Here is a 22,184-nt window from a genome sequence, read left to right on the forward strand (position 1 = left end):
CAAGTGTGAAGAGGACTTTGGTATTTACATATAATTTCATTGAACTTGAAGCCTTGCTAAAATTCCTGCTGTTTTAAGTTTTCTGATAAGTCATTTCTGCCAGGTTATTCCTGGATTAATCAGAACATAAAAGTTCAGAGAAGAGATTGTTTTTAGAAAAAAAGATATATATATATTTCAGCAAAAGAGCTACCCTCTTACTACTGCAATACCATCAACTGCAGAATCAGCACTGTCATTACAATCAACAGCCTTTTTAGCTTTGTTGTCACAATTTGATCTCGATATTCATCTTAACGCCACACTCTCATAAAAAAGCACATTTCAACATGATTTGAGCATTTTTCACCACTTTAATATTCAMACCAGCACCATTACCATCACTTGCTTGCACCTTGAATGTACTTTTTCCCAATCTGGTGTAAAAAAGCAAAACTAAATTTACAACAAAATCCTTTTAAAAGTGGATATAGAGGCAAGCTGAGAAGTAGTGATGGGTGATAATAAAAATAAGTTTATGTAGAAGAAAAAGTAGTTAAATTTCTAAGTATTGAAGACTTTTTCTGGGTTGCGGTGTGTTTCTGTGTGSATGTGTACGTTCATCTGTTCCGAGTTTGGAAAGCAGGAAATCCAGCAGGTTGGATCAGGCACTTTGGTTTCTCATCAAGCACGCCGGCCAACTAAATTTGTTTAATTAGTAAACCTGGCAAATTGCACCAGCTCCTAGAGTGCTGTGTACATGCATTTGTGCATTTATGTGTTTGTTTTGTGCGTGCGTGCGTTTGTGTGCGAATCCAAACCATCAGCCGACTCCAAAACTATTTTGTCGCACTGCTCCCCAAAATAGTTTACAGCCAGCTTTTCAYGGGCTGATAATCTCCTCAGCAATGATGAAACCCTGTTGTGCTTCCCTGATGATTTTTGAATCACCGTCATTCTGTCCAAACAATGCTGCAGCTGGACTGGAATCAAGCCACGGTGAAGTTTCTCGGTGATGAAACCACAAGCAATCTCCAGAAAATATACCAGAGGATAGATAAAAATAAATATTTATTTATTTTTGGTCATTTTTTTGTTTAGGGTAAGAGGCACGAATCCTGCAGACATTTCTGACCAAAAGGATTTTAGCATGCAACAAAGTATGTCTAAATTTTATAACTGCACCTAAATGCCTACTCAGTCAAAAATAACAATGATTTTAAAAAAATCACTTGGTTACTTGAAGTAATAATTGGCTATTTCTGTTAAATCATTTTAAAAAGAGGAAGATTTAAACTTTTTTTCCATGTGACCATTTTTTTGCAGAAAATCAAAACACTTTTTTAAAGGGGAAATATGCAAAATCCAGTTTTTAGTCATTAAATATATTTTTGTTGTGTACCTGCAGTCTCTGCATTTCTCTAATTTCTATGATGTTTTCTGCAATATTACATCACAGAATTTGCGACAGAAGTTCTAAATAAGGTCTGGACTTACCACCTCTAATTTGGTCATCTTTATTCTCCTCTGGCTCTGGGTCAGACTCCCGCTCCAACGTATTAGGCTGGTTGGACAAGTCTACCCTTGTTGACATCTTTTAATGAATTTGTAAATAAAAAGATTCTGTGCTGCTATATAGTCATAAACCCCTCCATTAAACTGGAATGGACTGCTCTCGAAGCTGGAGGGTGGTGGTGGTGTAGCAGCTCGTTTGGATTTAAAGAAACAGCATCAAAACGAGTTGATCTGAGACACATCTCAGCAAAGGGGTGAAAGAGGGGCTTGTGGAGTTACAATAGAGTAATTCAGACCAGTTCCACTTTATATAGACCCCAACAGAATGATGTAAACATGAAAAATGATTTAAAAACATAATACGTCTATTTTAACAGTAGAAAAAAAACACGAGACATGCAGGAAATACTTCAGAAATTATGTTGTGATGGAAATAATTCTTTTAGGTTTGAGCCAGTAATTCATGACATACTTTAATGACCTAGGTTTTCACGACATGCTGTTTATCAGTAGATAGAATGATTAAAGTCAGAACAAGCATGAACATACTCTATTCATAAAGTCCGACACAACATTAGCCATTWCTTGGCATTGTTAAATTGCAGCTCAAACTTGATGAGAAATGGTAAGTGCTAAAATGCTGTATGTTAGTCTAAATGAGGGGTTTTCATTGGTTAGGGGGTCAYAGTTACTCAAAGCCAATGGCCATACAGTATACCTGCAGGGGTGAGGCTGTCCAACAATGGTAAGGGAAACACTGCATCATGTAAAATTACAAGTTTTATTATATTTTACCTTTGAAATGTATTTTGATGCATTGAATCCTAAATTTAAAATATACTAACACAATAGTCTCAGATAGTGCTTTTCTAGAAACTCAGACATTTTTAAAAATGTCATGCATTAYTCGTTCCTACACCCATTCACACACTGATGACTGTAAGCTACATTGTAGCCACAGCTGCKGTGGGGCCCACTGACAGAGGCGGGGCTGYCATGCACCAGCACCACCCCTGATCGCCACCAGCAGGCTAGGGGGGTGAATTGTCTTGCCCAAGGACACAACGACTGAGGTGGATGGAACAGGGAATTGAGCTGGGAACCCACCGATTACAGGACAACTCTCACTAACTTGTCAGCCACAGCTGCCCCTATGTACAATTGATTTAAAACTTATTTTTTATATTAAATTAAGTTTATGAATAAAATAAAAAAGGTGGGGCTTATTATTGGCAGCCTAGACAGGAGTCACTCATAGGCTAGATGTGGGCCGCCAACTGAATAGCCCTGATATATTTACCATAATACATTATATGTCTGTGTCTATTTAGCTCTGTTTCACTTCTTAGTCTGTTTATGTCTGTTTATGTCAGTCTGTTTATGTCATTGTTGATCATTGTTTTTCATTGCAATGAAAAAGATTAAGTTACTTTTCTGTCCATCTTTAAACTATGGTAAATAGTTCGACATGGAAAAGAAGAAGCAAATGAAGCCATAACCACCATGACAGCGGATGGTTTTTACATTCACACAGTGTCTTGATAGTAGCAGTCAGGTGTTAAAGGGGCAATATCGTAAAATCAATGTTTTTGAGTTTTATATCATGTTATAATGTTATACTCTCATAAAAAAACATGCGCAAAGCCTTGCTTTGACTCATTCATGCATGTTTGAGAAATCCTGCAGTGTTTTTAGGAAGTCATGCTGAGGAGCAAAACGACAGGTGGGGACCAGAATCACCTTTGGGGACCAGAAACGCCCCTGGGACGTGTCTTTAAGCCGAACGTCCTCATGGCGGAGCACCCCCCCACCCCCCACCCACACACCCTGCCCATGACTCCCACAGGCTCTCAGGTGAAAGTGAAAGTGAAACTTCTCTGCTGAGCTCTCAACATTAGTTCTCATCTCACTCAGTGAAGCTCTTTCCAGATTAAAAAAAAAACCTTTGAGGAAATGTATTTTCAGATGCCAAGTAAACTGCATCATGGTAGCACCCCCGCGAGCACTGAACCCCCCACCCCCCACCCCCAGACTGAACAGGATGGGACAGAAGCAGAAGGTGGTTCCTAAAGAGACAGAGGCCAATTTCAAGGCATTTAGAAGAGGAAGTGATGAGAAGATAAGTTTATTTTCTATTTTTATTTTAATAACAGCTAAAGGTGACATATATACTTTATTATGGTATAGTATTTAAATATATGCCTGAGAAACACATWATATTGGCCCTTTAAGTGTTGGTTTTGTTTTTTCACTTTCAGTTTCCTCCACATTTTTACATTTCCTCAGGTCCAAGCAGCAGCAGAGCAACAGGAAAGGAGCAGCAATAAACCATTAGTGTGTGAGGAGAGGTGTATTCACTAGGCTGGCCTCTCCACGGCCCAGATTAGACAGACGATTACAGTTGTCTGTCGACTGGATTTGAAAACACAAATAATGGCTTTGAGCTSCCACCGTCTCCCACCTCGCCATCACAGAAACGCAAACAGACACTTGCTCATCCTTCCCTGTATTTTAGCCTTTCTCCCGCTGTATCATTGCTGTACGTGTGAGGCTGACCACTGAGACGTTTGGGGTGGCAGRGAGCCTGCTGTCGGTCTTCACCGTGCTCTCTTTGTGCTGAAGCCCTCCAAATGTCAGTGATGCCTGCAGGGCACGTTCACTCGGTGCGTCCACAGTGTGCATCTATAGGGTTTTTATGTCTCTGCGTGTGCTTATGAGAGAGTTCCTCTTCTCGCCCACGGGTGAGAACACGCTGTGATCTATGCCTGAGATCCCCAATGAAATGCTTCCTGATGTAGTTGTTAAAAAAAGGGCTGCGTATTTTAGTCCACACTCGCCGAGTCTAGCCCAGGTATTGCCACACACTTCTAGAGCCTCAGCTAAAATTATTCTTCAAGCGTACCAAAGGCTGACAGCTGAAGCTTTTCACCAGGCAACTGCAATACAAGGAAATATCAGGCAATTTGCATTTCCTTTTCTTTTTACAGCAACGGCATTCAGAGTGGTGCGCACAACCGTCTTTGAGAATCAACATTCCCACTGCCCCTTTTTTTCAAGGAAGCACTGTGACATCACTCCCCGTCACCATGGCAACGTGGCGTTCTCAACAACTGCAAGCCCTGCAGAGTGTGTGCCTGTACGTGCAGGATTGAAGCCAACGAGTTGGTCGCAACGTGACAGGACTCGCTGTCCCTCGGAGACCCGGACCTCTGGGGACAGCGTGAGGAGTCCCTGTGGGTTCACTGTGGGCATGTTTGTGGAAATCTGTGTGTTTGTGTGTGAGAGAGACAGAGAGATATACACCCTGAGCTGCTGGAGTGTAATAAATATCCACAGATGTGCTACAGTTGGCTTAGTAYGCTGTAAGACTGCAGCACCACACTGCTGACCACAATGACCCATTATTGTGCATGTGTGTTTCCAGAGCTCTTTGCCTTTCTCCGGAGATTTCAGAACTTGTCTTGCAATCATTCTCTCAAGCGCCTTATGAATTTATGTGGCTCAGATTGCAGAGCAGCAGGGCTTTCATAGCAAAGCTCTCATGGGTTGCATCTTGATTTGTTGCTACAGTCGTCTGTAATGCTGCTCTTCTGCGTTTCTTTTTTCCGATTTGACACGCACCCAACTAGGCACAGTAACAGAAAATGCCCTGTTGAAAATGAAAGGATCACCTCAAGCACTGCAAACTCCATTCTTTTGTCAAGTAGCAAACAGCAGGTCCACTTGAAGGAACAAAGTTTATGTACACTGCTCAAGAGGGGCCAACAGTTGTTAACAAAAGAGGGYGGGAGCGTTTCTTTTTTCATTCAAGTTTCTCTCCCAGATGGTGACCTCAATAACTGCAGGTGGTGCAGCTGAAGCTGCAGGCAGGTACATGGGTTGTGCAACTTTATTCTATGTGGATGTTACATAACTGTGCACAATACATTAAAAAATATATCAGCAGCAAAAACTGAGAGGATTTGATTATTATTATCATGGTGCCATGATAATATGAGTTTTGACTAAAAAAGGCTATTTGATCCAATACTGAATGAAGAAGCAAAAGAATGATGCTATGCATTTAATAGGGTGAGCCTGCAAGCAAGTTCTGTCAAACAACTCAAGCTGTGCTGCTGCATCACGTGATCATGCACACGGTATCACTTTGACATGTTGTGGTTGTGGAAAGATGAGATTTGAGGTGAGATGTCAATCTCAAAACTTAATTTTACAAAAAAAAATGTTAACAATTATTATATCATTAAATTATGACTTTTCACAAACAGACCTTGTGTCACAATTTCAGTACTTTTTAAAACTCCTGGTTTAAAAATCAGTCAATCAGTGCTCAAAGTAAAGGCTGACGCATACATGTCAAGTTGTACAAATTTTCTGTAAATTCCATGGATTTTCTCCCATTTTGCATGGATACAGACGTTTAGAACACTTCTTCAAAAACTTTGCTTCAAATTCATTARGGCAGGTTGTAATGAAAGAAGTGTGCCTCCTCCTTGTCCTTCCTTTCCTGCTCCTCTTCTTCCACAGACACTTATCTCCTTCTAGAACATCTTCTCTCCGCAGCTGATAGTGACTGTAAGCAAGACGATATATTGCAATATTTTGTCAATTTTTCTCTAAAAATACTAATTAAAAAACTAAGTCTGTTTTATAAGTATAATATGTTTCATATTTCTTATTTCATCCATGCTTTCAATGGTTAGGCCGAATGTGCCATTAAATAGTTTGATAATATATTTGTGGCAGCCTTTAGATTTATAATAATAATTTATTAGAAAAATATGGTTACCCACTACTCTAACAATGCCCTATTTATTTTCCTAAGGTTCAGTAAATGGATTAAATAACAATGAAGTCTGAATTATTGTTACAGAGTTCTTTTCACTTATGGGGGGTAACACAAACACAACTTAGTGTTTTATATGGTTGTTGCATTTGACCACTTCAGTACCGCCCAAGAAGAAGCCCTTCAGCTCGAGGCACTTGATAAATGCCTACCTGCCTGCCATAATGTGACAGTTCTGCTTGCAGACTGCAGTTAGGAGAGTGTCCCCTATGGGACACTTCAATTTGGCTTAAAATACGGGAGAGTTGTAAACGCTACCTCAGTTTTGAAGTCCACTAAGATKTAGCCATCAGTAGGTAGAGCCAATGTTTATTCACAATGCTKATGTTTGAGCTAGCATTATACYCYCWGGATCTTTAGGAGTGGAGAAGACAAATGGCGGATTAACTGCTGCCAACTAGTGGTGGGAGGCTAAATTACAGCAAGAATAAACTRCTGGCAWGAAAGCTTATATTTTACGCCTTAATTAAAAAGTGATACAGTGCTTAAAGAATCAGTACAGTATTGGGAAATGAAATATCACAACATTTCAGTGTATCAACATTTTCTTACACCCCTGTGAACAATGGTAAGAATTTGAAAACAGAAGAAATCAAATTATCTAAAGAAAATGACAAGTTAGTGTAAGTGGCATATCTGAAGAGTGCACACATAATTGCATGCTGGTCAGTCATGTTCAGTCCACAAAATATTCAAACTGCATATTTTACATCAGGAACATTAGATGATCCTCATCAGCTGCAGTTTTCTACCTAAACTTTAGGCGACAACAAGAAAATKAAAYTGAAGAATAAGTTCACTTTTTATAAACACAGTTTGTGTGTCAATAGGTATTAATTAATCTACAYATCCCAGCCAGTCAGTCAGGTAGGCTACTGTACAGAATATGTATCACCTTAATAATGTTTCATAAACTATCTTTTGATTTCCCTTAAAACATGCAGCAGTATGTTTACAGAATTTTCAGCAACTTTTCTGCACTGACAGTTCCATTACCTGCAGCCGACCTTGAAAACATCCTGGTTGTTATGTAGACAGATGCTGCCAAAGAGTTGTACATCACAGAGAAGATGGCGTAGCTGCCATCCACTGTTGCCATACAACCAATTTTTCAAGACAGCATCCCAGCTGTGGGACAGCTGTTAAGCTCTTTCATCCCAGTTCTCACCTCACAAGGCTTGTTTCAGGGTGTTTCTTGGTTGATTTGCAGGGATCTGTGCTGTTTGATTCATCTAAAACATAACTTTGAAACTMAAACATACAAATTTTAGCTTTGTACATTTTCATTGTTTTGGAATTACTGATGGAGTGAACCATTAATATAATGTAATTGGGATTTACAAGTCATAGCACATTACAAATGTCAAGTGTGACAAATACCATTTACTAAATCCTTTTTCTAGTAGTACAATTTTACCAAATTGCTTCCRTGTTAAAGATGAGCACAGGAGGCTGAAAGAGATTGGGGGTAATTTTAAACTTTTCTCATTGTCAACATAAGAACAAAATGATGAGGGACAAAAAAAACCTTCATGAGCTAACCCACTTTTCATCTTTCCACATAAATGTAWCTCTTTGGCTGGTGACCATTTGGTGGGGACTTCAACTAAACTTATGATCTGTTTTTAATGAGACATTTTAAAAAAATAAAATACTTTTAGCTTGGTCTTCCAAAACAAAAGAGAAACAGATTTCTGCAGCTTACATTTTTTTAAACAATCCAATTCGGTCAGTCTGGAGATTGCCTGAGTTGGCATTATAGAGCAACCTTTTGCAGTTCATAAATAAAAAGCTGTCTGCTTTCTCAGTATCTGTATATATTATTATTGTGTTCATGCACTGGATGGATTACGTTGTGTAATAACATCTAAATTATATAAAATGGAACAGTTTTTAAAATGGTTATCGATGGAAGAGGATGTCAGTATTACAGCTGCAATGATGTTAGATTTAAGGCAACATTTCAGATCTTTTAGGTGAAAGGTTACAAAATAAATATCTTACCTGTTGCACATGGGTTTTTGGAAGACCTCGGTTTGGAGAAGTAAGATTTTAATTGTGACCAGATAAGCAAAGGCTGGTCTGAGTGGATTTCTATCTTTCTGAAACATCCATTTGGAAAAGTTCATGGTGGTATATAAGACNCCCCCCCCACCCCGCATATTTTTTAAAAAAACTTTACACTTGCATCAGTTTTACATAGACTTCTGATGTTGTGTGCAAGCATAAATATCGGCAACTGCAACAGCAGCTAGCTGTAGCACATCTGGTTCGTGTGTCTCATTTTTACACCATGTGGGTGAGTCAGGAAACAGAGCTCACAGAGTTCAGCCTATTTATCAGGGTCAGTGAAGGTTTTGCTGAATCCATCACAGAACAGCTGGCAGGTCATGTTAACCTTGTTACAGTCACATGTGGCATAGTTACCTAGAAGTTTGCAACTTGAGTCAAACAGCCAACATAACTGAAAGGAGACTAAACAGCCATGGGTGGCTTACTRAAACAAGTCAAACAGCATAAATTAGCATCAAAAAAAGGTTTTACATTGTATTTATTAACCCAACTCATTTTCTAATCAGTTAAGCAGTTAATTGATTTGACTAATTATTTAACAGCAGCTATTTTTAAGAGTGGCAGAAACACAGGATGGTGGCAGAATTTCAACTGTGAGTTGGATGTTAATTGAAGAAACTCATCAAAGAAGGATTTCCCTGTACCAAAAAAGGATGACTTTTACAAATTCTGTAATTCTGYATCCGAGTGGGGAAAACCAATACTCATTTGTTCAATCTAAAATCTATCAAAGTGAATTATCTCTCCATAACAGTTTATAGAACCAATAGACTCCACTGTCACAGTAATAATGATAAAGAGAGTGCAATAAGTGGCTATCAGCTTATCAGCAAAGTGTTGAAAAACGATTTATCCCTAATAAACTCTGCACTTTATCAAACTCTAAATTGTCCAACAAATAGTTCCAGTCCAAATATAACATTTTAAAAATTATAACATTTCAAAATTACAACATTTCAAAGTCAAAGCATGAGAGTGACAGAAATCCCAGCATCAAACAGTAACCCAATCCACTTGATGCACATTTAATACACATGCTAATGAGGTCTCTGCTTGCTGTTGGAGGCGTAAGGGATGTTGTACAATAATGCTTGCAACTCTTTTTTTCTTTCTGCAATTCTTGTGTCTTGTGGTCTTTGATCTCAACAACTTCCAAAGGGGAGGTCTATGTCCTCGTTTCCTGACCACATTCATAAATATTTAATAGCCTCACAATCTCTGGAAGCCTTTTTCAGAGAGAGAGAGGAAAAAAAAAGAAATCTGCTTATTTAATGAGTGTGCCACAACAGTAAATATTAGCGCTGTTTTACAAAAAAGAAAAAGTCAAAAAGTCTGTTTTAAAATAAGCTGAAAGGAAAAGCAGATCATAGGTATTTTCTTTTGCACGGGGTGAGAATCGGTCTGGTTTGTGGCAAAAATGCTGCGGTGGAATCTAAAACTGAAGCCAATATGGTAAACGTTAGGGAGCTTTGAGCTATTTCCCAAGATGCAGAGGCACGAGGTGCTCTTAGCACACAGCAGCTACCAAGCACTGCTCAGCAAAGACACTTCAGTGATTCATGGCATCAATCTGACTGAAAGAAACAGGCAATCTCCGGCACACAGCCCACCCGCAACCAGGTAAAACAGCAGGAATTGTAACAAGAAGAAACAAAATTCAGTTTATTATTCTGGATGACAAGAGCATCCCTATGCCAACACAAGGCTTTCATGCTATTTCATCGCCCCCACATTCGAACGGGAACACTGAAAGCTTAAGAAGCAATCAAATCTAAGCCTAAAGGAAACCTTTCATTTTGCGCATTCACAATAGAGTCAGTCATTTCCTCTGTTATTTCCTCAGTCAGACGGCAATATGTTTTATTTAATTATTTCGGCACATTAAAGGATCTGTGTTAATGCATTGGCATCACTCAGGCGCTCAAAAAAAGAAGAAGAAAAAAAACTGCACTACTTAAAAGATAATGAGGAAACAATCTTGGCAGATGCGATTGATCCCACTGTTTTAGAGCACAGGGATTATCAAAGGATTATCTAACAGTAATTATGCACCCAAGGTCGACGTTCTGCTTTCATGTTCACTCTCTGAGTGGCAGAGAGGTGCGTGTATGTGTGCAAAAGAAAATCAAAACCGTGAATAAAGGTAGCAGTAATTGAGCTTCGCCGTGCGAGTCTGCATACAAGGTAGCGCCCTATGAACACCAAGTTGCATCACACAACCCAAAAGTTACTTATCAGTACCGAGCACATGGCAGTAAACTCAAAGCAGAAACAGATATCTACAGTGCTGGCAGAACCACAACATATACGGGAATCCCCAAATGGGTAATCTGGGAATCTGGGAGGTAAAAAGCTGGAAATTCTCAGTCATGGTAGCTCTAATCAATGCAGTAAACTGTGACAAAAACACGTAACTGATTGACCCCATGTTAGAACTGAAAGGTAAGGAGGATCATTCCTCTCCCATTTTATACCCAGTTCCCAGTTCCTAACACAGAATTGTAATACTGTTGCAAAGCCTGTTCTCATTTCGTTGGTATTATTTTTAAATTGACTAAATGTGCTCAAGAAAAGTCTAGCCAAAGGTTAGGCTATTTAAAGTTATAGACCTCTCGAGGTGGATAAAATCTGACAGGTAAAGGTGTTGATTAAAATTTAACAAGATAGAAAAAAGTTTGACAGATTTTTTTATTTTTTTACTTTGGTTGTCATCAAGCTACTACTTCTGTCACTGAAGCGCCTATGCCTTGCTGACTTTTGAGATGACTGATTTATAATTGAGCAGCAGAAAATGATAAGAAAAAAACAACTTTTCTTTAAAGATTAGTAGCGTTTTATACTGTGGCTGAAATCACAGAGACTTAGATCTGTGACAACAAAGAAGAATGATGTTCTGTGTAATTAACATGATGGTAAGATGACAGATTTTTAGTGTCTGATTAATTAAACAAGAATTAGTGTTAAATGTTACCTGAATCTATTTGTTTAGTTCTACAGCTGGGAAATATGGATAACAAATGTATAACGATATAAGCATTTTTTATCAGTCAATTTGATAATTATTGAGTGATTGATTGATTTATGTTTTGTTTGCTTTTCTATTTGAAATTAGGACCGGGAGAGAAAGGGCTAAATAATATTGCCAAACTTGTTATGTGACCTTTCCTCTTTTATCCACAATTTCCTCTTTAGCTGTTGCTCAATTGGTCTGTTTGACTTTTGTGGGAGGATTATGGAAAGACATAATCAGTTGTATTGATTATTTTTGGTTAAAACAGCCAATAAGTGCCTATAAATTTAATATAAATAATTTTTTAGTCAACTCCAGACGTGAAGGTGCTAGCAGCACCAAATGTGAAGTCAATAAATTGTGTTTACGTGTGAGACCTTCTGTTTTAAACTATAAATACACAGTCAGTTGTACTTACATGTTTACAATAATTTTACTATTCACATTACTTCATCTTTTAACTTGCCCCACAAGACAAATCAGTGTGACCAATCATGGTTCTACCAAACTCCGCCCACACAGCCAAGAAACTCCCCCATGTATTACGGAGACACCCCCCCTGTAGCAACACTTGTTTAAAAAATGTTTTAAGTGTGTTCCTAGKTGAAAGTTACAAAGCTTTTATTGTCTAGCTCAGACAAATCAATGCTAAGTTTAATTTTCATGCCTGTCAGCTGCAGCGGCTCATTAAAAGAAAAGGTACATTTCTAGCTCAACTTTCAAATACTGAACTTCTCTTAGTTTAGATCATTATATTACAACTGACAAAACTGACAAAATCTACAACATAAAGATAAAACAATCTCTTTCAATTATTAGGGTTGTTAATGTATGACAGAGGACTGAGGACTCTGCGTGTGAATGTGCCACATAGAATGATGGGGGGTGTTGAGATGAGCCCCTGGCACAAAGGGGGGTGAGGCTCACCAGTTGTGGAAGAGATGTTGACGTCAATGCTGATCTCAGGAATGCCTCCACCCTTCAGTGCCGCCACGCAGGTGTATGTGCCAAAGTCGGTAAACTTGAGGTCAATGATGTCCAGGTTGGTGGTCCCCGGTGAGATGTCGGGGTCCGTCTGAGTGATGACCATACGTTCCGAGCTCCGCAGGGCACGGCCGTTCTTCAACCAGCTAAATATCAGCTCCTCTGGAGGTGTCGCCTCCACCTATGACACAGAACTCACTGTTATTTAGGTTTTATTGACAGTCAGTTTTTTTTACCTGCATGCTTGTGAGTTTGTGTGAAACAAATACCTTGACCTTTCTGTAACTGATAAAACGGGGAGAGAATATTTGTACGAGTATAGAATATAATAAGTAGAGTAAGTATAGAAATAAGACTACCAACTCTCTGATTAGGTATGTAGCTGTTTGGTGTAGTGGACTGTGAAAATACTTGTTATACCAAAGATTCAAGTTTGATTCCTGCTAGAAACTACTTTTATTTATGTTTTTAATCATGTTTTAACCAATTGTGTCTAATTGTAGACCTAAAACAAGATGGAAGCATTTACAAAACTTTAACCTTTAGAGTAAATTTAGCCCAATAGAAACCAAGACCAGACATAGGCAGCTTGCAGCCCACAGACCACATCCAGCCCACGGGTGACATCAGTCTGGCCCACCAAAGAGCACCCACCCCGCAAAATAGGATTTACTTAATTTTTTTATATATATTTTTGGGAGTCAGGCATTGTTCATAGAATTTTAAGACAAATCTATACCTTTAGTCTGATTAGAGATGCTGTCTGCCATGAAGGATTTAACATAAGTCTCCACTACGACATGCTGCACAAAGCTAAATATGAGAAGTTTAGTGAAGTCATAAGTACAAAAACAGTGAATCTTTACTAAAACCACAACCACACAGSAGTCTGCACTCAAGGCATCTTATGTTGTTATGTTGTTATGATTTTTTTCCTGCTCTCGGAGGAGTAAGAYGCTTATTCCTTCTCTCCTGCCCTTCCTTATCTTCCCTGCTTTGCTGCTTGGAGCCTTCTCTACATTTTTCATCCGAAACTAGAAATTATGCATATTTTTATTTTTATGGATTTGGTTAGCTGGTCTCTTAGTAATTTTTTTGGAACAAAGTTTTTTCTTCTTCCATGGGAGGGCATGTCAAAGGTGGGACCTCTGTTCTTCTCTGTTCTGGATATATGTCTGGATTCCGATCACTGGATTCTGCAGATTGGCCTGGTGGTCCCTTGGTGTTCTACAAAACAGCGTTGGTGGCTTTTCATTTCCTGTATGACTGACCATTTTGATGGATGGCCGTATTCTATTAGCACTCGGACATTTTGCCTTGAGCGAGCTGGACTCGGTCTGCAAGTGATTCTATTGAGGGTCGCGGGCCGGCTGTGGTCCCTGGACTTTGCTGGCCAGATGGAATTGATCTTGGAGAAAGCTGATAGATCGGCTCAGCGGAATTTGTCCACATTATTTGCCTGACTGGATTCGCCACCTTGAGATGCACCAGCAGAACTCTAAAGCAGAAGGAAAATTGCTTTCATCTGCCTTTCTCTTTCTGTTCCCAAAACAACTGATTACAGAATCTGGCTCTCCCCTACAACGGCCTTGATCTGTTGACTAAATTCTTCCTGGCTGGATTACGCCGATAAGGCTACCCCCCTCCTCTCTCACCCGTCTAATCTGGTTTCCTGAGCAGGCAGAGGGCCACACAGAATGAACAGTTCCCATCAATATTCTGAACTATGGCTGCGCTGGTTTAGGAGACAAGATTCTCTGGGCTCCCTAAACTCACTTACTCCTCTGGCTAATAAATCTGCCCTATGCAGAGGTTTGTTTTTTCATAAACACCATAGTGTGTCACAGTGTTGATATAATATGATGTTTTTGCTTTTTTCCTCAGCTTCCCTTGTGTTTTTTTTTTAGTTTTTCTGTTGTTTTGTTGTTACGGTAGCACAACTGTGTTTTGCTGCATGACCGGTGTTAACTGTCCCCTCCCCACCTTCCCTGAATGTACAGCACCTTGTGAATTTATTACTGTGAAAGGCGCTATATAAATAAAACTTTACTTACTTACTTACTTACTTACTTACTTGTTAAATTTCAGCTTGCTAAAGTAAGTGTTTATTTTTGTTTGCTTCAAACATTTTGTATTTATACTCAATAATCAAGAGTACAACTGTTATACAAAATTTGAGCATGAAATATGTTAAATTTCTGTACTGTATGTTGGTTTACTAAACATATGTGCAGCACTACAGCATGTGGCCCTCTGCTAGTGTCAACAAAAAGTGCTTCTGCTTCCAATGTTTAAGTTGCCGATCCCTGGCACAGAATTTGCCTAAGTAGCCAGGTCCAACCTTATATTGTTGTATTAATACATTAAGCTAGAAGTTGACCAAATTAGACATGACTGTAGCTCTAAATTAAAGGATGTAATAAGTATGACAATAAAAAAAACTTGTAAGGAAAAGTGGTAATTTGCATGGCTTTATTAACTTAAATTTGTACAATACAGTTAGTTCGGCTTTCACAAATTAGACATTTTAACTAAATTTTTCATCCAAAATTTCACCCATTGTTTTGTATCAAACTGATAATCCAATGCTGAGTAAAAAAACAATAACTAGGGTTAGACTTGGTCCAAATTTGATCCAGAGCTGGATTACAAACTGAGTTGCTTTTAACACAGCGATTTTTACTGTGCAGATARATAAATAAGAATATCAAGAAGCAAAAATGTGTTTGCCGCTTTCCCAGTTTCATTTATTAGGTCATACCTGACAGGAAATCTTGACTTCACGTCCAATCTGGATGTTGTCATCGTTGTGGTAGGGGTCAGGGGTGATCCAGAAGCGTCCTTTTTTCAAAGCTGAAAAGAAAAAAACAAGTATTTGTTGAGAATAAAGATTCTATTGTGTTAACTCTACAAGCCGTACATTTACTGTAGGTTTTGCTTCTTCTTGTAACATTGATTTGTAAACTAAAGCATTTATTAAAGTTTTTGTTAAATCTTTCTTAGTGTCCACATTTAAACTGTAAACCACGGTAATACATCTCCAGCAGATGTACTTCATCTGTGCAGCAGTCATAAAAAGTTAAATGCACAGCTGTATTGTTTAAACAACATAAGAACCTTTATTCTGTTATGCAACGCCAATCTTTTCTGATAAAATGAATTGATGCATCACTTTTAAATCTCAAACCTTTGTCATTTGTAATATTGATAGCTGAAGAGTCCTGCAGCACTAAGCTGCACACTCACAGAGYGTGAAGTCAGAAAAAAAACACCTAATATGATATCCACCATTTCTAATCCAATTTGGCTTGCAAACTCCCTTTTTCCAAACACAGCTTCTCTGAATAAAAAAAGCTAAAGATTTCATTATAATGCATGCTGTATTGGTTCCAAAGATTGCATCTACTATTCAATTCATCTCCTCAGCAAAAAAAATAAAAAAATAAATAAATAAAAAAAAAAGAAAAAGCTGACGGCACCATGGAAATCTTTTCGTCTAGCAATTCTCGAGTGACATTATCATATTCGGTTTGGCAGAGGAGGAAAAAAAACAAACAAAAAACAAAACAAAACCTGCATGTCAGATTTAAACACAGGAAATTGAATGAGCAAAACACATTGCGATGCATGCCAGGCTGCATGCTGAAGGACAGCTGAGTGACACACGCCTCCATGACATGATCTTTCCTCTTCACGTTTGAAATCAGTGTCGGCAGGCAGAGAATCCTATTTCTGATGCGTGTCAGATACAAAAATTACAATCATGTCAACAGTCTCTGAACAGCCCAGCACTTTCACTGCTGTGTCCCACATACTGCAGGGCAACATTTATCAGCTGTGCCGTATATAATTCAATACTACTGGCATGAGAAATGTGTCATTAGTGTAGGACATATATGTGACCTTTATAGATACAAAATATATTGTATTACCAACCACCCACATTTATTTCCCATTTTGACTAAGCTCTGCGTCACTGTCCCTGTTTGCAATGTTGACACCAATTTCCTTAAAGCCAACAAACACAGTGTAAGGTTAATGAAACGAGACAAAGTCCACAGTGGAAGCCATTAGGATGCCATGTCTGGAAGGCACAACTGATTTTCTACCATTATGCATGTCAAGCAGCCAAAAAAAAAAAAAAAACATATTTCAAGATGGAGTCGTACATCTTGTCGTTCAAGCAGAGTTGTACATTTTGACAGTTTGGAAAGGCTTTTGTGTCTCAGTGACGAGCAAAGAAGAGCTGGTATGCACTTCATAAAGTATTATCTTCACACGCAGATGCACACACACGCACACACATATTTAAAGACATCTTTGTAAGACGCTGTGCTGTCACAGGTGACAGCGGATAAACATTTGGATTTAGCTCTTTTTACATTCCTCCGGCTCAAGTACGGGTTTTCTCATCTTAAGAGGCTCTGATGCGACTTTAGGCATTTATCACTCACACAACTGGGCCTACTTAGTGCAACAGTTCAGATATTTTGAAGTGGGGTTCTATGGAAAAGTTATGAACAATTAATATCTTAGCTGTCGTAGATAGATCTTTAAACCTCAGTTTGGAGTAGAGTTTCTTTTCTTAGTGGACCGATGAGCACATGGCTAGATGTAATGCCCATTTTATGTCTCCTGGAATAAAAGAAATTGGTATTACAGCTGATAGTTTTGTGTCACGATGATTGCTGTCCAGCTGTTTGGTCTTGCACTTCAAAAAATAATCTGATTAAACTGCAGTCAGTTCCAAATAAAGCTACATTAGAATTGTGTTGTAATTGTAGAACTAATGTTAAGGCCTGTCATGGATGAAAGCAGCATTCTTGGATTTTACATAAACCTTTTGGTCTTTTCTCAGACATGGGTTTAATACAAGCCTGATCTCTGCTCTTACCTTCAAGCTACCTCTGCCCAGAACTAATGCTAAAAAATAGTTATCTATACAGCCACACGGAATATGTTGCCATCTACAGTAAAATACACTGCAAAAAAGGTCCATCTTACCAAGTTTTAAAATCTTATATCCAGATAAAGTCTTTTTGATCTTGTTTTGAGACTGTTTTACTAAACAAGAACTGATTGTGTAAGAATAATAATCTTGTTTTCAGAATGTGTAAGATTATTTGTCTTGTTAGCCTAAAATTTAGACTCAAATTAAGTCAAAATTTCTGCCAATGGAGTAAGAACATTTAACTTGGTAAGATTCTTGAAATAAGAAAAAAAAAACTGATTCAAATCATTTATTTCAAGAAAATGACCAAGTAAAATGTTCTTACTCCATTGGCAGAAAATTTTGACTTAATCTGAGTCAAATTTTCAGGCTAACAAGACAAATAATCTTACACATTCTGAAAACAAGGTTATTATTCTTACACAATTAGTTCTTGTTTAGTAAATCAGTCTCAAAACAAGATCAAAAAGACTTTTTGGCTGGATATAAGATTTTAAAACTTGGTTAGGTGGACATTTTTTGCAGTGTACAATTTTTTGATAATCATGATGGATTAAAAAAGGATCTGAAACTTTATTTAACTGAATGATTAATTATGATTTGAATTGAGTTATGAGCAGTGTGGTTTTTTTTTTGTATTATGTAGTCATAATTTGCGGTCCTGCTTTCTGCTTTTTCAGTTGAGATTTTATGTTGTATAGATTGTCTTGTTTTTCTAATGTTTTTTTTTTTTGTTGTGGATCCCAGGAAGAATAGTCTCTATGGTGGGGACTAATGGGGATCCTTTAAATAAAATATGGCAAATAGAGGGACCAAGACCCTGAATGACAAGTGAAAGTTTGTCACTGTCATTAACATCAACTAGCAGGTCACATAAATCAGATTTTATGAAGTTTTACAATGTTGTCAATTTGGGACTTAAAGAGAAATAAAAATTTCCTGTTGCAAATGCCCCAAGCTGCTACAGCTGCCACCATTTGTGCATTGAAATAAGAATAGTTTTATGTAAATTCCTATTATGTAAGGGTTCACTGAATATCTACAGCAGGTAACATATTCAGTATTACTTCAACTGCAAGGTCATATGTTTGTTTCTGAAAAAGTTCCATAGAAAAATGAAAAAATATTTTATTTTGTTTTTTTCCAATTGTTATATCTAATTAAATTATTTATAAAGTATGTCGCAAAGGTCGCAAAGCAATCAAATTGTCTCTATTCTGATAAAAAGAATGTTGGCACTGAAAAGTGTTTATTGTAGAGCTTTTTCTGCAACATTTGCTTTTTAGTATTGTTGAAAATGTTCAATAAGGTGATAAAATAAAAAGACATTTGGCCTTAAATTATTTGGTGAACTAAGTAGAGGTTTTAGCTCTTCTTTATTTAAGGCAATGATATGTTCATCAATGTTCTTTGTCAGTTTTACCTGATAAAGGAAAGTTCTGATTTGTTAATTTGTGAGAACATGCTGTACTTATTATCCATGGTAAAACATGTGAAACAATTAGATGTTATGATAAGTATCACAACATGTGGCTCAGTTATATTTAAATTTCATAACTTAAAAGTCAATAAAAACTTTCTGCAGCTACCTTTTGACAAATTTTAATGCTTGTAGATATCTAATAAAAAAGAAAGTAGGTTGAAGACAATAAACATATAATTGTGATGAAGTCCAGAGTTTAATTTTTAAGCTAAGAATTAGTTTTTAATGTTGTACTTTGCATGGACTTTAACAATAAAGCAGGGACATCTGAATGTAGCTTTATAACCACCATTTGGTTTTCCTACTTTTCTTTATAATGACTCAGCTTTTCCTTATTTCCGTACACAGCTGTGGTGCACTCATGCATATTTCACAAGAGGTTCTCTTCCTGTTTTTTTCCATATTCAAAAATTTTCCCCTTACATTTATTTAGGCATAAATAATGAATAGGAAGTAGGCATTCCTGCAAATCGACTACACTTGTGTACAAGAGAGATAAGTGGGCATTACTTCCTCTGGTTGTAGTAAATATTGCTGGCCAGCTGCAGCGACTAAAGCCAAGGTCTGTTCAACTATTTACTGCAAATTCTCTGAAACAAGCAGATTTTTTTGAGGGGAAAGGACTTTTGCGAGTGTATGAAGTGGGCAGTGCAGAGTTGTAGGACTTTATCGAATGTCGCCACACTGTCACGCTCCTCCTAACCCGTCCTGATATGGTAAGTCCCATGAATCTTTAATGAAGGCTCTGCTAGGAAAACAGAACTTTCCCATTTGCTCGGAAGGTAAATCAAGTTACACAATTTTCAAAGCGTCATAAATAATTTCCCACAAGAGCTGTGTTTTTGTTTGAACAATATAGGTTTAGAATTTCTAAAGATAAATTTTACTAACAGCATGTACTACCTGAACATGTTTGTGCTGTAACTGTGCAACAGATAGAGGAAAATATCTCAGCACTAGTTTTTCCCCCAAAACTGTTTTTTTCTTCATTGTCACAGCTCATGTCCTCTTCTTTTATGTGTACAAAGGTTCCAAGGTAGCATTGTAGTCAAGACCACCTAACCTGAGACAGAGACCAAGACTTTTAGGGGCTGGACCGAGTCAAGACCAAAGTCAGTGGCTATGCAGCCTTTAAGTGTGGACAGATAGATGTTTTTTTTTAATTATTATTGGAGTCAAAATAAAAACACAGATGTGGCATTTAAAAAAATATTGTTATTTATCCAGACAAATACCAGTGAGATTGCTGCTCTCTCTTGCAAGGGTGGCTTGGGCCTGAAGGCAACCTATTGTACATAATTTTGTGTTGTAGGGGAAACTGGAGTACCAGGACAAAACCCACACAAGCACGTGGAGAACATGCAAACTCCACACAGAAAGACCCCAAGTCCAAATCGGACCTGCTTTCTGTGAGGCATCGGTGCTAAACACTGATCCATCGTGCTGAATAAATAAATGAATAAAACCTCTGGGAAACAAATTATTTTGATAAGTAAAGTCAGTATCATTATTTTGTAGCCCAAACCACAAACAAGTTCTGCATGCATTATTGATTATTTTTAGAAACTGTCATTTTTATTATCCAAACTCACCATCACTGAGCCGTAGCAGCTCACATTACAGGAAAACATCCACTATAAGGACTTTTGCCTTCACCATAATATCAGAAAGGAAAATAGAGATTCTGTTTGTTCATGTTTGCATAGCCTCTCTCTTCTCTCCACTTCCTGCTTATGCTTGAGAGGTTGCACGCAGTTCAACCGTAATGCAGTGAATATTCAAGGTATTCTTCTGGATCATTTCCATACTTAGTATGTTGCTGCTGTTTTCTCATTTTTTTTACTGTAAATTGAAAGGCTTTTGCCTGCAAGCAAGCCTTTTTAATTCTCCATAGCTTTAATAGCCTGTGGGAATAATGGGTGGCCTGTACATAAAAAAGCACTGATAAAGACACAAAGAGAAAAGCCCTGGTTGAGGTCTTTTTCTGCAGAGAGCTTGTCACATGACAGGATTACAATAACACCTCCGGGAGAGCCTCTTAGTGGAGCATTTACACAGCCTTGAACTACCAGCTACGATGAACACGTGTGTAAGCATGTAATAAAACACACAATGCTATCACTTATGTGAACATGCATTCAGAAAGCTTGGATTTCTTTTCCTGTCTCACTTGTTCACTAAGCCTGCCTGAGTGAGGAATCTCTCTGCACTCTTACCCTGAATCATTGCTGTCATTTCCACCCATCAGCCTGTGTCATTTTTCACTCAGCTGTCTGTGCATCTCTCAGAGAGCATCTGCATTCAGACTCATGGAGGGTTTTAGCTAAAGATGGTTGTCTCTAAAAAAATTTAATAAATAAAAATGCTATCTATAAGCTCAAGGTTATACACAGACCAGGGGACCAGGCAGCAGGATTGTTTAAAATATAACACATTCACTCACTTTGGCATATTTGTGCCACCATCTAAACACCTTTCATTTTCCTCTTCATTTTCCCTCCATATTCCTCACATTAGGACCCACGGGTTCGCCACGCCTCAGCAGCTTTGTGACATCACAACAACTCACACACGTCTGCCCTTTGGTTCGAGGAGAAAACAAAGGCCCCAGTGCTGCTTTCAGCCCGCAACTTCTCATAATCAGCCCATGCTGAAAGCAAAAAWGTAGACAGTAATGCTTAGGCTTCTATCTGTTTATGTGTCTGTCATGTTAGTCTGAGCCTAGATGAATATTACAAAAATCTTTGAAAGAATTTATTGGATGAACATCTACAACTAATTAACTTTTAGGGTCAACTTAATTCAAGAYGGGCGCCACAGCTAATTAACCTTAGCAAAAATTGCTCCCTTCATCACTTTTACATACTGAGCTAAAATGTTGTGTGATAGCAGCTGACTCATCTGCAACTCATACAAGTGCGAGAAGATTGTATGAGATTTTTGCTTAAAACTTTGTCCTTAACTATTGAAGTCAACCTTGTTTGTCTGTTAGCAGATTACCTCATAAACCATGATATTGATTTTAATGAAACTTGCAGAAAGTAACCATGTCTTGGAGACAACTTGATTCAAGCCACTTATTGTGCAACTTCTTTGCTCAAATTTTAAACAGATGCATTTTTGTATTTTTGTAAAATTATTGCCAGGTGTACATCACACCTGATTATTCTGATTATCTTCTACAGTCATCCTAAAACAAATGCCGATAGTTAAGTCCAACAACGTTTATAATGGTTAATGTCACAGACATTGAACTGAAATTTTATATGGTAGTAGCTGAGTGTTATTGTAATAAATGATCTGAAAGTGAGATCAAGAAGTATTGCATGAAATCCTGCAAAAC

The 22,184-nt window shown here is 37.9% G+C and overlaps 1 protein-coding gene across 5 annotated transcripts in view; it reads right to left on the reverse strand.

Moving 5' to 3' along the window:
- The window catches only part of LOC106518581 (MAM domain-containing glycosylphosphatidylinositol anchor protein 2), a 284,155-nt gene that overhangs the window by 92,328 nt on the left and 169,643 nt on the right, over window positions 1-22,184 (reverse strand). For all 5 annotated transcript variants that reach the window (XM_014009931.1, XM_014009933.1, XM_014009930.1 and 2 more), the window contains exons 7-8: window positions 15,169-15,260; window positions 12,351-12,588 (exon numbers count right to left, since the gene is read on the reverse strand). In XM_014009931.1, the coding sequence (XP_013865385.1) occupies window positions 12,351-12,588; window positions 15,169-15,260 (330 nt within the window). The remainder of the gene's footprint in view (window positions 1-12,350; window positions 12,589-15,168; window positions 15,261-22,184) is intronic.

This window comes from Austrofundulus limnaeus, unplaced genomic scaffold (assembly GCF_001266775.1).
Source record: "Austrofundulus limnaeus strain Quisiro unplaced genomic scaffold, Austrofundulus_limnaeus-1.0 Scaffold63, whole genome shotgun sequence".
NCBI lineage: Eukaryota > Metazoa > Chordata > Actinopteri > Cyprinodontiformes > Rivulidae > Austrofundulus > Austrofundulus limnaeus.